This window comes from Mobula birostris, chromosome 1, assembly GCF_030028105.1.
Source record: "Mobula birostris isolate sMobBir1 chromosome 1, sMobBir1.hap1, whole genome shotgun sequence".
NCBI classification, from domain to species: domain Eukaryota; kingdom Metazoa; phylum Chordata; class Chondrichthyes; order Myliobatiformes; family Myliobatidae; genus Mobula; species Mobula birostris.
This window is the reverse complement of record NC_092370.1, coordinates 8,643,651-8,660,180: the sequence shown is the minus strand read 5'-3', so window position 1 is coordinate 8,660,180 and position 16,530 is coordinate 8,643,651. Positions and strand designations below refer to the sequence as shown.

The 16,530-nt window shown below is 42.8% G+C and overlaps 1 protein-coding gene across 2 annotated transcripts in view; it reads left to right on the top strand.

Annotated features, from left to right (window-relative positions):
- The window catches only part of vps41 (VPS41 subunit of HOPS complex), a 241,139-nt gene that overhangs the window by 214,717 nt on the left and 9,892 nt on the right, over nt 1–16,530 (top strand). For both annotated transcript variants that reach the window (XM_072252115.1, XM_072252108.1), the window contains exons 24-28: nt 1,403–1,543; nt 4,033–4,169; nt 4,943–5,042; nt 8,806–8,850; nt 16,068–16,147. In XM_072252115.1, the coding sequence (XP_072108216.1) occupies nt 1,403–1,543; nt 4,033–4,169; nt 4,943–5,042; nt 8,806–8,850; nt 16,068–16,147 (503 nt within the window). The remainder of the gene's footprint in view (nt 1–1,402; nt 1,544–4,032; nt 4,170–4,942; nt 5,043–8,805; nt 8,851–16,067; nt 16,148–16,530) is intronic.

Below are 16,530 nucleotides of genomic sequence, written 5' to 3'. Positions count from 1 at the left end.
AGTCAGTTTACGAAAATCAAAAGAGGCATTAAACAAGGGTGTGTTTTCTCCCCTGATTTATTTCATGTGTACAGTGAAACAATATTACAAAAAATAAGAGACATCTTAAGAATCAAAGTTTGCAGTGAAAACATCAATAATTTCAAATATGCGGATGACACTGTGTTAATTGCAAGTACGGAGGAAGAACTACAAAACTCAATTGATATAATTGTTGAAGAAAGTGTAAAAATGGGTCTATTTATCAATTGCAAAAAGACAGAATGTATGGTGATATCCAAAAAGAAGGAGAATCCTATCTGCAGGCTGAAAATAAATGGGGAAGACATAAAACAAGTACAGAACTTTTGCTACTTAGGAAGATGGGTGACATCAGATGGCAGGTGCGATGTGGACATCCAAAGAAGAATAGGGATAGCAAAAGACAGCTTTATGAGAATGAAGAGTATACTGACAAATACTAAACTAGGCATGACAACCCGCCTCTGAGCACTGAAATGTTATGTTTATCCAATTATGTTATATGGCTCAGAATGTTGGACAATATTTAGTAACATGAGGAAACGAATTGAAGCAACAGAGATGTAGTTTTTGAGGAGGATGCAATGAATATGGACGAAACGAATATCTAACGAGGATGTCATGAACAGAGCAAGCACAAAAAGAGAAATAATCTATGAGATCATGAAAAGGCAACGTAACTTCATTGGACATGTGATTAGGAAAGAGGAGTTAGAATGCACGGTAATTATGGGAAAGATTGAAGGGAAGAAAGCAAGAGGAAGACAAAGACAAATGATGATGGAGACAGCAGCCAGAGAACTGGAAATGAATGCCAATGAATTGATCCACTTGACCCGAAACAGGAGTGTGTGGGCCATGGCAGTCAAAGCTCAAACTGGGCATGGCACCTGGTGGTGATGATATTTATCCAAACGTTAAAAAAGAGAGCAAATATAGCAAGTTAGTGTCCATGGGTTCAATGTCCATTCAGAAATCTGATGGCAGAGGGGAAGAAGCTGTTCCTAAAACATTCAGTGTGCATCTCCAGGCTCCTGTACCTCCTCCCTGATGGTAGCAATGAAGAGAGGGCATGTTTCAGATGGTGAGGGTCCTTAATGATGGGGTGTGGTTTTTGTGATCCAGAGTGCATACTACAGCAGAGGTGGTAACACCCCTGAGATTGTCAAAGTCACTCACTCTTGATTCCTGCTTGTTTTTTTTTTATTGACGCTACTGGGCAGGAAAATTGACTGTTAAATTGATCAGTAATCTGATGGAGCCTCTTCCTCCTAGCATTAAGAGTTGATAATTTTCTGATTGTCATTTCCAGTGGCATGAAGGGAATAAAATGCTGTGACTGATGCTGAGTCTTCCTGAGATGAGTGCTTTTCTTCTGCAGGTCGAATGGGAAATTGCCGCCGTGCGCTGCAGATGATAACTGAGGAACTGCAAGATGTAGACAAGGCTATCGAGTTTGCCAAGGAACAGGATGATGCAGAGCTCTGGGAGGACCTCATCTCACATTCCATTGACAAACCACGTATGTAGATGGTCTTAAGTTAACTGAAATACTGATCATTTTACTGGGATTAGGTTCTGTGTTTCCCTCGGAAATTTGTCCGTCCATTCACAATGGCACAATCAAATTCCCAACTGGCTATTGCTCCCCTGTGGGGCAACGACCTACCTCGCAATTCCTTCATCCCTACTTGCAATTGTGCCCTGGTGAAATCTTTAATCTTCCTCATCTTTTTCATTCTTGAATGTGGGCCCTGTCCTTACTTCCAAGGACTTCAACGGGTTAAATGGCCTAATTCTGCTCCTGTGTCTTATCTCTTCCTGAAGTCCAATAGGACTTAGTTCAAGTGCATAAATGGTTTAGGTTCCCATTGCCTCATCAGGCTGGATCACGTCCTTAGCCCATTTTCTTCTGCCAGTACCACACTATTAATGGTCGGCTGACTTCTTCACCAATTGTCCTTATTTTTCTTCCATTTCTTAATCCTCTGTCCTATCTTTTCCTTCATCACTATCAACAGAAGGTCTCATGGCGTTCTTCATTACCAAGATTAATTCCATTTATTTTCCTTCTCTCTGTGTACCAGCCAAACCTTGGCGAGTCGGGGAAAGGGAAGAGGAAGATACAGAAATGATGCTGGGCTCCTCCTTTTGCATCCCACACCTTTGTGGATGCATTTCAGCCCTGCCCTCGCCTAATATCGCGGGCCTCACAGAGTCTGCCAGCTCCTACTGTTGAACTTCTTGCATCAACCCGTCTTTTAATGCTCCCGTTCCCTCTAGATTTGACTGTTTGGAAGATCTTCACTGGAGCCTGCATTTCAATGATCAGTCTGAATTCTGCTGTTCACATCCTAATTTGTACCGAGTCAAAATCACCCATTAATAGGAATTTAAATAAATCTTTATTTCAATATCTCCCCCTGTTTAAAATTTTCATCCTCATTTCCTATTCAGTAACCTTTCTCATCTTGTGTGCTTGCATGTGCAAGAGATCAAATTTATAAAAATAATTAATACAAAGTTCTATCACTAATTTTTAAAAATGATTTATCAACCAACTAACCAGTGAACATGATCTCACTGTTTTTGCTCTCCTTTTGCACCACTTATTTAATTTATTTATATTTTTTTTAATTGTAATTTATAATATTTTTATACATCCTGTGCCTAACGAAGTGGCCACTAAGTGTACAACAACCTCTAGAGCTTACAGGGGATGGTGTGATACACAAAAAGCAACCAGTGAGCGGCTATTCTATGGGCGAAAACACCTTGTTAATGAAAAAAGTCAGAGGAGAATGGCCAAAGTGTTGGAAGGTGGCGGTAACTCAAATAACCACGAGATACAACAGTGGTGTGCTCTCAGCTGAACCTCTTGACATCGTCTGCATGCTTTTATGCATTGAGTTGCTGCAATATGATTGGCTGATTAGATGTTTGCATTAATGTGCAGGTGTACAGGTGTCCCTAATAAAGTAACCACTGAATGTATACGAAGGATTTGTTAATCTTTAAGTTTCTGGGTAAATGAATGTTTGAGTTTATTTTCATGAGGGATAACTTATCACTTTTAAAGCTACCAGGTAATGTTGCAGTTCCATAAAATCCTGTAGACCAGACTTGGGGTATTGTGTTCAGTTTGGTCACCTCATGATAGGCAGGATGTGGAAGCTTTGGAGAGGATGCAGAGGAGATTCACCAAGATGTTGTCTGCATTGGAGACCCTGTCTTAGGAGAATAGATTGAGTGAGCTAGGGCTTTTCTCTTTGAGGAAAAGGAGGATGATTTGATAATAATAACAATAATAATAAGTACTTTATTGATCCCGAGTGGGAAATTATTTTGTTACACCAGCAACATTTAAAAACGTGCTTAGCAGTAATAATAAATATAACAATAATGTTAACTAATAATAAAGTACAGAATAATAATATACACAATAATAATTTACCAATGTGCAATAATAATGTATGAAATAATAAAACAGAGACTATCTCCTGTTGCAGAGAGATGAACTGTTGTATATACTTATTGCATATATGCTCGTTGATAGAGCTGTACAAGATGATAAGAGACATAGATCGAATGGACAGCCAGAGACTTTTTCCAAGGTGGAAATGGCTGATACAAAGTGGTATAATTTTCAGGTGATTGGAGGAATGTAAAAGGGGACGTCAGAGAGTTTTTTTTTTCACATAGAGTGGTGGGTGCATGGAACACCCTGCCAGGGACAGGATTCGTTAGGGACAGTTAAGAATGTCTTAGGTAGGCAGGTGGGTGATAGAAATATGGAGAGTTACGTAGGAGGGCAGGGTTAGATTGATCTTAAAAAAGGTTAAAATATTGGCACAATATTGTGGGTTGAAGGGTCTGTACTGTACTGAAACTTCCTATGTTCTTAAATCAATTATATTCTTGGGATCTGACATGTGGTGATTCACTGTGTACTTGAACATTGTCCATCAAGTCTAGCCCACTGACAATCTGCCTTTTGTACCATCTCCACAGCCTTCATCACTGGACTGTTGAATAATATCGGGACCCACGTTGATCCAATCCTCTTGATCCACCGAATAAAGGAAGGCATGGAGATCCCTAACCTGCGAGATTCTCTGGTGAAGATCCTTCAGGATTATAACTTGCAGGTCAGTGCTGAGGAAAGTAAGAAAACGAGGACAATTACATTTTCTGCATAATGTTCTTCATCCATCCTCAATGATGTTCCAAGTTTATTGTCACCCTACTGTACATACGTGCAAACAAACAAACCAATGTTCCTCTGGACCATGGTGCACCCACAAAACATAACACACAGCTCATCAACCAAAATATTACCATAAATAAGTTAATAAAATATCATTCAAAATGCATGCAGTGCAGTTAAACAGAATACAGAAAATAGGTCGCTGACCCTAGTGACGAGACCTCGGTGGTGGCAGGGTATTAATTCATCTCAAGGGAGGATTCTCTCTATTCTTGGGGCACTGCTTCCTGAAGATGTCCTCAACTGTGGGGAGCATTGTACCTATGATGGATCTGGCTGAGTCTATGTCAAATTTGGAATCCCTGAATTACCATGATACTTTTGAGGCAACGTTTTCATCGTAATTAAAAAATTCCATTTGTTGCACGTCAATGATGGCTATGTGCACGGGAGCATTTCAGTAACTGTGCGGCTGTGCACCCGTGTAGCTTAGCGGGGAACACTGGTTACAAAGCACCTTGGCTTCTGCTGAGATGGTAAGTTTTTAAATTTAAAAACACCGACTTTAACACCACCTTGTGCTATGTCCTTGCACTAAGCACATCCTATTATTATTTTGGCAAGACAAGTGTCTTTTATTTAGGTATCTTTTATTTAAAAGAGAAAACTTTTATTTCATTAATAGTTGCAGCCAATTTCATTATTTGCTTGCAGATTTTACTGAGGGAAGGATGTAAAAAGATAATTGTGACTGACTGCTTGGCTTTGCTGAAGAAAATGCATAAAACCCAGATGAGAGGTGTCCGCGTTGATGGTAAGCAACCTTCCACATCGATCCCTGTGGCAGAGAGGTTGTAATAAAGCTTTCACTGACTGATGAATTCTTTTCTTAACTTTGAGTATTTCTGAGCCATTTAGATTAACACTTCTTCAGAATCAGACTCGGGTTTAATATCACTGACCTACGGCATGAAGTTTGTTGTTTTGTGGCAGCAGTACAGTGCAATGCATAAAATATACTCTAAACCACAATGGGGAATACATAAAATATTTCATAGTCATGGTCATAGTCATACTTTATTGATCCCGGGGGAAATTGGTTTTCGTTACAGTTGCACCATAAATAATAAATAGTAATAGAACCATAAATAGTTAAATAGTAATATGCCAGGAAATTATGAAATAAGTCCAGGACCAGCCTATCGGCTCAGGGTGTCTGACCCTCCAAGGGAGGAGTTGTAAAGTTTGATGGCCACAGGCAAGAATGACTTCCTATGACGCTCTATGCTGCATCTCGGAGGAATGAGTCTCTGGCTGAATGTACTCCTGTGCCCACCCAGTACATTATGTAGTGGATGGGAGACATTGACCAAGATGGCATGCAACTTAGACAGCATCCTCTTTTCAGACGCCACCGTGAGAGAGTCCAGTTCCATCCCCACAACATCACTGGCCTTACAAATGAGTTTGTTGATTCTGTTGGTGTCTGCCATCCTCAGCCTGCTGCCCCAGCACACAACAGCAAACATGATAGCACTGGCCACCACAGACTCGTAGAACATCCTCAGCATCGTCCGGCAGATGTTAAAGGACCTCAGTCTCCTCAGGAAATAGGGACGGCTTTGACCCTTCTTGTAGACAGCCTCAGTGTTCTTAGATCAGTCCAGTTTATTGTCAATTCATATCCCCAGGTATTTGTAATCCTCCACCATGTCCACACTGACCCCCTGGATGGAAACAGGGGTCACCGGTACCTTAGCTCTCCTCAGGTCTACCACCAGCTCCTTAGTCTTTTTCACATTAAGCTGCAGATAATTCTGCTCACACCATGTGACAAAGTTTCCTACCGTAGCCCTGTACTCAGCCTCATCTCCCTTGCTGATGCATCCAACTATGGCAGAGTCATCCGAAAACTTCTGAAGATGACAGGACTCTGTGCAGTAGTTGAAGACCAAGGTGTAAATGAATAAGTAGTTCAAAAAGGGAGTAAATATAGTGAGGTGGTGTTCATGGGTTCATTGTCATCTCAGAAATCTGAATATGGAGAAGAAGAAGCTGTTCCTAAAATACTGAATCAGATTTTATATCGCCAACGTATGTCGCAAAATTTGTTGTTTTGTGGCAGCAGTACAGTGCAATATATATTTTTAAATTACTATAAGTTACAATCAGCATGATTACCATTATGTGCTGCGTCGTATGACGTTAGTGATTGTGGTCCTTGGCCATGATTGTTCCTGACAAATGTTTCTACAGAAGTGATTTTCCATTGCCACTTTCTGGGCAGTGTCTTTACAAGACGGGTGAGCAGCCTTTGTCAATACTCTGCCTGGCGTCAGTGGTCGCATAACCAGGACTTGTGATCTGCATCAGCTGCTCAAATGACCATCCACCACCTGCTCCCACGGCTTCACGTGACTCTGATCTGGGGTGGTGGGGGAGTGGGCGAAGCAGGTGCTATACCTTGCCCAAGGGTGACCTGTAGACTAGCGGAGGAAAGGAGTGCCTTACGCCTCCTTTGGTAGAGACGTAGCTCCACCCTGCCACCCTGGTCAAAGCGGTGTACCAGAATGTCACCGCTATCGTATGCAAACAGCTACTTGGAGCCACAGGTGAGGGCTGAGTGTCTGGTGGAGACCAAAGGTGAGAGAGCTGCCCCAGAATGGACATGACAAGTCCTTTCACTGGAGGTGCTACTTCTCCCTCGACACCCCATACATCTCAATTCACAGTAGAACAAAGAAATACAGTAGAATCAATGAAAAACTATGCACTACAAACACCAACAAGCAACTGAAGTGCAAAAAAAAGACAAATTGTGCAAATGTGAATATTCACGGGGTATTTTTCTGCATCTGTTCTACTGAAGTGGGCACGTGGCCAAGTGGTTAAGGCGTTCGTCTACTGATCTCAAGGTTGCTAGTTCGAGCCTCAGCTGTGGCAGCGTGTTTGTGTCCTTGAGCAAGGCACTTAATCACACATTGCTCTAGTCTGTGCGAGAAGTGGCGCCCCACACTGACTTCCAATCTGCACCTTGTAAGGCATGAAAATGCCCGACTCAGGCCTTTCATGGTCTGAGTCGACATTCCCTTCCCCGTTCTACTGAATAGATTTAATTGAGTCAGATGGTATGATGCAGTAATGGAGGCTACAGAAGTTAAGGGTGAAAGGTTAAATGTTGATGAGGAGCATGAGGGGGAACTTCTTCACTCAGAGGGTGGTGAGAGTGTGGGACAAGCTGCCAGTTCAAGTGATGAAGGTGTGGTTGATTTCAGCATTTAGGGAAATTTGGATAGCCTCATGGATGGGGGTGGGTGGGGTGTATGGAAGGCTGTAGCCTGGGTGCAGGTCAGTGGCTGATTAATGGTTTGGCACAGGCTAGATGGGCCGAAGGACTATTTTCTGTGCTGTCATATTCTATGACTGTGTGAATGAGAAGGCAGTAGTGGCTTAGCTGATACTGGGCATGTGAAGATAGGAGGGAGCCCAATTGCCAGCAATTGACACGGTCTTCTCTGTTGTAAACACCATGTGATCCTTTTCCAGTGGGCATTACTGTTCACTACTTAAAAATAAAGATGTTTTCTTAAGAAAGAAGAGGAATTTCTTGGTATTGGGTATAAGCCAGTCAATGCTACGCATTTAAAGATCACTGGCTGAACCTCAAAGAATGCTCCAACCAGTTCTCTGCAATATGAAGAGCTTGGAGAGGAGTTGTACTGAAGTTATGCCAGGAATAAGGGACTTCACTTATGTGAAGTTGCTGGAAAGACTGGAGCTCTTCAAGCAGAGACAATTAAAGATAGAAACTTAGAAACATAGAAAATAGGTGCAGGAGTAGGCCATTCGGCCCTTCGAGCCTGCACCGCCATTCAGTATGATCATGGCTGATCATCCAACTCAGAACCCTGTACCTGCCTTCTCTCGATACCCCTGATCCCTTTAGCCACAAGGGCCATATCTAACTCCCTCTTAAATATAGCCAATGAACTGGCCTCAACTGTTTCCTGTGGCAGAGAATTCCACAGATTCACCACTCTCTGTGTGAAGAAGTTTTTCCTCATCTCGGTCCTAAAAGGCTTCCCCTTTATCCTCAAACTGTGACCCCTCGTTCTGGACTTCCCCAACATCGGGAACAATCTTCCTGCATCGAGCCTGTCCAATCCCTTTAGGATTTTATACGTTCCAATCAGATCCCCCCTCAATCTTCTAAATTCCAGAGAGTGTAAGCCTAGTCGATCCAGTCTTTCATCTCATGAAAGTCCTGCCATCCCAGGAATCAATCTGGTGAACCTTCTTTATACTCCCCCTATGGCAAGAATGTCTTTCCTCAGATTAGGGGAAATCTAATTAGATGATTGAACTTCCATCTTAATTATGAGGGTATTTGATGGAGGGGAATCCATTCCCAGAATGAACAGCGTCTCTCTCCAGACAACATGGGTTTAAGGCAGTGCTGGGAGACATGAGGCTTTGGATAACTTCACCTGCCACAACTCTGATGATTGCTTCTGGCTCAGTTCTGTGATGGAAATAATTCTGCAGCAGAGTGTACAGTAATCTCTATTTTCTTACAGAAGAGAACATTTGTGGATCATGCCATTCTCCCATTTTGCCTGCAGGTAGGTGCCTTTTAAGCTGGTCGAAGGGTGGGTGAAATTGTGAGAGGAAGGTTAGTCTGGTAAATCTGAGTTACCTGGGACATTATTGTGACCTCTTTTGGCCAACATAAAAAATAAAACTTACCTCCTTTTACCTACTGGGTCAATTAGTAAATTGGTTTATTATTGACACATTTACCAAGGTACAGTGAAAAACCTGTCTTGAAAACCAGTCATTCATTACACTGGCCCTTCTGACCCAAAGAGCCCATTCCACCCATTTACACCCACGTACTCACTCATACATCTTTGGAATGTGGGAGGAAACGAAGCACCCAGAGGAAATGCGCTATACGTGGTCACGGAAAACGTACAAGCTCCTTACAGACAGCAGTGGGAATCGAACCTGGGTCAACGGTGCTGTAAAGTTTTACACTAACCACTACGCTACCGTGCTGCCCCCTAACTATGCCTTTTTATTTAAAATACGTTAATTGTCTTCATGAGATTCCTCACTGTCCACTCATCCTCGAATGTTCTTTTCTCCCCTGTTACCTACGTACATCTAACTAACCAGAGCTCCTGGTTACTTAACTGTGTTTGAATATTTCTGTACTTGTCTCCAAATTTTCAATGCTCACCTGTTCCATTGAGGTACAGATTGTGCCAGGTTTCCAAGTGGGCTAAGTTCCTAGCTGGCCTACCATAGAAATCACCGTTCCATAAGACCATAAGATCTTGTACCTTATTGTCTATCTGCACTGCCCTTTCTCTGTAGCTAGACATTTTATTCTGCATTGTTATTGTTTTACCTTGTTACCTTATTACACTGTGTAATAATTTGATCTGTATGCACAGTATACAAGACAAGCTTTTCACTGTACCTCAGAACCATGGACCATAAAATCAAATGGTTCTATTTATTATCAGAGAATGTATACAGTATACAGCCTGAAATACTTAGTCTTCGCAGACATCCTCGAAAAACAGAAGAACCTCAAAGAATGAACGACAGAAAAATGTTAGAATTCCTAACCCCGCCTCTTCCCCTCCCCCACGCAAGCAGCAGCATGCCTCATTGCAAAAATCCTCCCCCTCCCCCTGCCCGTTTCAACAAAAAGCATCAGCACTCCCCCACCCACCGAGGAACAACGAAGCACCCAAAGAGAGACCGTGATCTGCAGTCGACAAGGCACAGAGAGATATCACCCATTTTCACAGCGAAACGGGAGACTGTTACGATATTACAGTCTGCCATGTCGATTTCCCATACATCTGCCGCAGCGAAATCCCGATGTTCCATCTCCCGAGACACCTCAGTCGGCAACACTGGCCTGAAATCGGTCACCCACAGGGCCTTGCAGGGCCAAACCCCAGAGGTGCCATCGTCCAAGCTGTGCCTGGAGAATGTCGGAAAACGATCAGCCGACAAGCTCCAGGAATGGGAACTCGTCCACCGTAAAATAAAAAAACGCAGTTTGCGTGCCACTTGCAGATCAGGACCTTGATAGAACCCCAACCACCTTGAAAAGGGGAAAAAGAGACATCACAGAGAGGAATTAAGCTGCTTTGTCGCCGATGAGTTTAAAGGAGCAGTCTGTTGCCACCATCTTAACTCTGCCCACCTCCGACCGTCAGACACAGGATCAGAATTAGGCCATTGAGCCCATCGAGTCTGCTCTGACATTCAATCACGGCTGACTTATTTTCCCCCTCAATCCCATTCTCCTTCCTTCTTTCCGTGACCTTTGACACCCTTGCTGATCAAGAACCTATACGACTCCATGTTAAATATACCCCAGTGATGAACTGGCGGACCCGGCGGGTCACGGTCTCTTTAAGGGTTTTGCTATTGCATGCCTGTCGGGGGGTGGGGTTGATGTTTTTACTGAGGCAGGAGGGGGGAGGGCTAATGCTTTGCTGCTGCTTGGGTGTGGGTGGGAGAGGGTGGTCTTTGGGGCTCTATTGTTTTTCTGTCATTCTTTGGGGTTTTTCTTCTGTTTTGTGGATGTCTGTGAAGAGTAAGAATTTCAGGTTGTAAACTGTATACATTCTCTGATATTAAATGGAACCTTTGAATCACTGCACCATTGACTTGGCCTCCACAGCTGCCCGTGGCAATGAATTCCACCGATTCACCATACTGTAGCTAAAAAGTTTCTCCTTTTCTCTGTTCCATTGTTGTATGTTCCCTCTGGTCTTAGACATCCCTACTACTGGAGACTCCATTCTGTGTTTCCCGAATTGATTTCAAATCCCGTTTAACCTGCTAGAGTTTTGTTTTGTATGGTTACTCTGTGCACCCAGTGAGCTTATGACTGAACAATGATAAACTTGGACCTCATTTTTCTTTTAAACTCCAGCTCAATCTTCCTTTTACAAAAATGTTTGATATCGTTTGTTGTTTGACCGGTGTTTGGTTCTCTCCATCAACTCCTTTCTATTTCTGAATGTGTTGATCTTCAGGGCAGTTTCTGGAAATACTGTGTAAGGCAGTGAGTGGGCATTGGGACACATTATGCTTGCAGCAAAAACTCCTTCCCAAGCAGATTTAAATAACTTAGAAAATCTCAAGTGTGGGGATTTAAGATTCAAGATTATTTATTGTCATTCATCAGTACAGAAGTGTAAAGGAGAATGAAGTGATTGTTACTCTGGATCCGATGCAGCATAAAAACATACAATAAACATTGAACACAATTAAAATCATAATAAATATGAACAGAAGAAAAAACAGAATCTATGGCAACTTCTCAATGAAAGCAGTATGATTTCTACAGAAAATTGAAGATGATTAGACGTACTAAGTGTATACAATTTATTAGAACATTATCTCACAATGTTATACCAATCTTTTAACCTTCTCTTAAACCAATCTAACCCTTCCCTCCTACATTGTCCCTCCATTTTTCTATCAAGCATATGTCTGTCTAAGAGTTTCTTAAATGCCCCTAACATATCTGCCTCTACCACCACCCCTGGCAGGACGTTCCACCAGAAGGTTTAAACTAATTTGCCAGGGGGTTGGGAACAGGAGTGAAACAGCTGAGGACGGGGCAGTTGGCGTCCATGGAGATGGGGTGCGCAGTGAGACTGTGAGGAAGGACAGGCAGATGATGAGGCAAAATTGCAGGCGGTGGGACGAGTTGAAGTGTAACATGGGGGCAAAGTGGAAAAGGATGATGGATACAGGACTGAAGGTGTTATATTAGAATACACTTAATATATGGAATGACATTGGTGATTTTGTAACCCTGTTAAAGATTGGTAGGTATGATGTGTGCATCTTTGAGCCTTGGCTGAAAGAAGATCATAATCGGTAGCTTGACATCCAAGAATATACATTGTACCCAAAGGACCGGCAGGTAGACAGAGGGTATGGGGTGGCTCAAATGGTAAAAACTGAAATCAAGTCCTTAGAAAGTGGTAACACAGGATCAGAAGATGTAGAATCCGTGTGAGTAGAGTTAAGAAATTGCAAGGGTAAAAAGACCTTGATGGGAGTTTTACACAGACCCCCAAACAGTTGCTAGTATGTGCGATGTAAAGTTCAATGGGAAATAGAAAAGGCATATAAAAAGGCAATGTTACGATAGTCATGGGAGATTTTGATATGCAGGTGGATTGGAAAAATCACATTTGATGCTGGATCCCAAGAGAGGGAATTTGTAGAATTCCGACAAGATGGCTTTTTAGAGCAGCTTGTGATTGAGCCCATGAGGGTAAAGACAATTCTGGATTAGATATTGCACAATAGGCTAGATTTGATTAGGGATCTTAAAGTAAAGGAACACTTAAGTGGCAGTGATCATAATATGATAGAATTCACTGTGGAGTTTGAGAGGGAGGAGATAAAATCGGAAGTATCAATATTACAGTGGAGTAAAGGGAATTACAGAGGCATGAGAGAGGAGCTGGCCAGAATTGATCGGAAGAGGACATGAGCAGGAAGAGAGGGCATATAATATAGCAAAAAATAGTGGGAAGTTAGAGGATTGAAAAACTTTTAAAAACCAACAGAACGCAACTAAAAAAGTCATAAAAAGAAAAAAGATGAAATATGGTCTGCATCCCAGAGTGCTTAAGGAAGTAGCCCAAGAAATAGTGGATGCATTAGTGATAATTTTTCAAAACTTGTTAGATTCTGGACTAGTTCCTGAGGATTGGAGGGTGGCTAATGTAACTCCACTTTTTAAAAAAGGAGGGAGAGAGAAACCGGGGAATTATAGACCGGTTAGCCTAACGTCGGTGGTGGGGAAACTGCTGGAGTCAGTTATCAAGGATGTGATAACAGCACATTTGGAAAGCGGTGAAATGATTGGACAAAGTCAGCATGGATTTGTGAAAGGAAAATCATGTCTGACGAATCTCATAGAATTATTTGAGGATGTAACTAGTAGAGTGGATAGGGGAGAACCAGTGGATGTGGTATATTTGGATTTTCAGAAGGCTTTTGACAAGGTCCCACACAGGAGATTAGTGTGCAAACTTAAAGCACACGGTATTGGGGGTAAGGTATTGGTGTGGGTGGAGAGTTGGTTAGCAGACAGGAAGCAAAGAGTGGGAATAAACGGGACCTTTTCAGAATGGCAGGCGGTGACTAGTGGGGTACCGCAAGGCTCAGTGCTGGGACCCCAGTTGTTTACAATATATATTAATGACTTGGATGAGGGAATTAAATGCAGCATCTCCAAGTTTGCGGATGACACGAAGCTGGGTGGCAGTGTTAGCTGTGAGGAGGATGCTAAGAGGATGCAGGGTGACTTGGATAGGTTAGGTGAGTGGGCAAATTCATGGCAGATGCAATTTAATGTGGATAAATGTGAAGTTATCCACTTTGGTGGCAAAAATAGGAAAACAGATTATTATCTGAATGGTGGCCGATTAGGAAAAGGGGAGGTGCAACGAGACCTGGGTGTCATTATACACCAGTCATTGAAAGTGGGCATGCAGGTACAGCAGGCGGTGAAAAAGGCGAATGGTATGCTGGCATTTATAGCAAGAGGATTCGAGTACAGGAGCAGGGAGGTACTACTGCAGTTGTACAAGGCCTTGGTGAGACCACACCTGGAGTATTGTGTGCAGTTTTGGTCCCCTAATCTGAGGAAAGACATCCTTGCCATAGAGGGAGTACAAAGAAGGTTCACCAGATTGATTCCTGGGATGGCAGGACTTTCATATGAAGAAAGACTGGATGAACGGAGCTTGTACTCGTTGGAATTTAGAAGATTGAGGGGGGATCTGATTGAAACGTATAAGATCCTAAAGGGATTGGACAGGCTAGATGCAGGAAGATTGTTCCCGATGTTGGGGAAGTCCAGAACGAGGGGCCACAGTTTGAGGATAGAGGGGAAGCCTTTTAGGACCGAGATTAGGAAAAACTTCTTCACACAGAGAGTGGTGAATCTGTGGAATTCTCTGCCACAGGAAACAGTTGAGGCCAGTTCATTGGCTATATTTAAGAGGGAGTTAGATATGGCCCTTGTGGCTACGGGGGTCAGGGGGTATGGAGGGAAGGCTGGGGCGGGGTTCTGAGTTGGATGATCAGCCATGATCATAATATATGGCGGTGCAGGCTCGAAGGGCCGAATGGCCTACTCCACCTATTTTCTATGTTTCTATGTTTCTATAAAGATAAGCTAGGATAAGGTTACAAAAGGTTTTTTTTTCAGATATATAAAGAGTGAAAGAAAGACAATCGTGCATATTAGACCGCTAGAAAATGTCGCATGAGAGGTAGTAATAGGGGACAAAGAAACGGCAGACGAACTTAATAGATATTTTGCGTCAGTCTTCACAGTGAAAGACACTGGTAGTGTATCAGAAATATGAGAGTGTCAAGGGGCAGAAGTGATTATTGTTGCTATTACTAAGAAGAAGGTGTTTGGGAAGCTGAAAGGTCTGAAGGCAAATAAACCACCTGGACTACACCCCAAGGGTCTAAAGTGGTGGCTGAAGATACTGTGGAGGCAGTAGTAATGAGTGTTCAGGAATCACTAGATTCTGGAATGGTTCCTGAGGACAAGAAAATTGCAAATGTTACTCTGCTCTTGAAAAAGGGAGGGAGGCCGAGGAAAAGAAATTATAGGCCAGTTAGCCTGATTTCAGTGGTTGGAAAGATGTTGGAGTCCATTATTAAGGACGAAGTTTTGGGGTACTTGCAGACACATGATAAAATAGGCCGTAGTCAGCATGGTTTCCTCAGGAAAATCTCGTCTGACAAATCTGTTGGAATTCTTTGAAGAAATAACAAGCAGGATAGAGAAAGAAGGATTGGTTGATATTGTTCACTTGGATTTTCAGAAGGCATTTGACAAGGTGCCACACGTGAGGCTGCTTAACAAATTAAGAGACCATGGTATTAGCCCTAGGCCTGAGTCGATGTAGTAGTATTACAGGAAAGATACTAGCATGATCGAGCATTGGCTGATTAGCAGGAGGCAGAAAGCGGGAATAAAGGGGTCTTTTCCTGTGAGCTGAGATTCTGAATTGGAGAAAGTCCAATTCTGATGGCATCAGAAATGATCTGGAAAGTGACCCAAGTTGCTGGATATGTTTAAAGCGGGGGTTTATAGGTTCTTGATTAGTCAGGACGTCAAAGGTTACGGGGAGAAGGCAACCGAATGGGGTTGAGAGGAATAATAAATCAGCCATGATGGAATGTCTAAGTAGACTCAATTGGCTGAATGGCCTGAATTCTGCTCCTGTATCTTGTGGTCTTATTCTTGAATCCCACCACTCTCTGTTTAAAAATCTTACCTCTGACATCCCCCTATACTTTTCTCAAATCACAAACTTATGCCCGCAACACACATCAAAGTTGCTGGTGAACGCAGCAGGCCAGGCAGCATCTCTAGGAAGAGGTACAGTTGACGTTTCAGGCCGAGACCCTTCGTCAGGACACCTCTTGTATAAACTTATGCCCTCTTGTATTAACCAGTTCCACCCTGGGAAAAGCCTCTGGCTAACCCCTGACCTGTGCCTCTTATCATCTTGTATACCTCAATCAAGTCACCTCTCGTCCTCATTCACTCCAAAGAGAGGAGCCCTAGCATGCTCAACCTATCCACATAGTTGTGACCAGCAAGCTTAAAAGATGGGGGAGTTGTTTAGTCATCTCTCCACACCAACAGGCTTCAGTTGTGACTTCATGCATCCTTTGATCTTATTGCACGCGGTTCTGGGCTGTTTTCGTGTCGAGAGTGAATAAGTGAGTATTTTGTGTTTCCTCGTTACAGAAGCTGCAAAACCGTTCAGTGTAGTGGTCTTCTACTGTCGACACATCTTTCATAAGGATTGCCTTCCTTCCCCAGGCATGGTATGTTGTTGATTTATGTTAACATCTAAAGGCCTAGTCTATTGTCAGAATATTACTTTTTATTTGGACCATATACGATAAGGTATAGGAGCAGAATTAAGCCATTTGGCCCATCGAGTCTGCTCCACCATTCCATCATGATTGATTTATTATCCCCCTCAACCCCATTCTTCTGCTCTCCCTCCATAACGTTTGATGCCCTGACTAATCAGGAACCTATCAACCTGCACTTTAAATATACGCAATGACCTGACCTCCACAGCCATCTGTGGCAATGAATTCCACAGGTACACCACTCTCTGTCCAAAGAAATTCCTCATCTCTGTTCCAAAGGGACACCCATGTACTTCGAGACTGTGCCCTCTGGTCCTACATATCCCCAC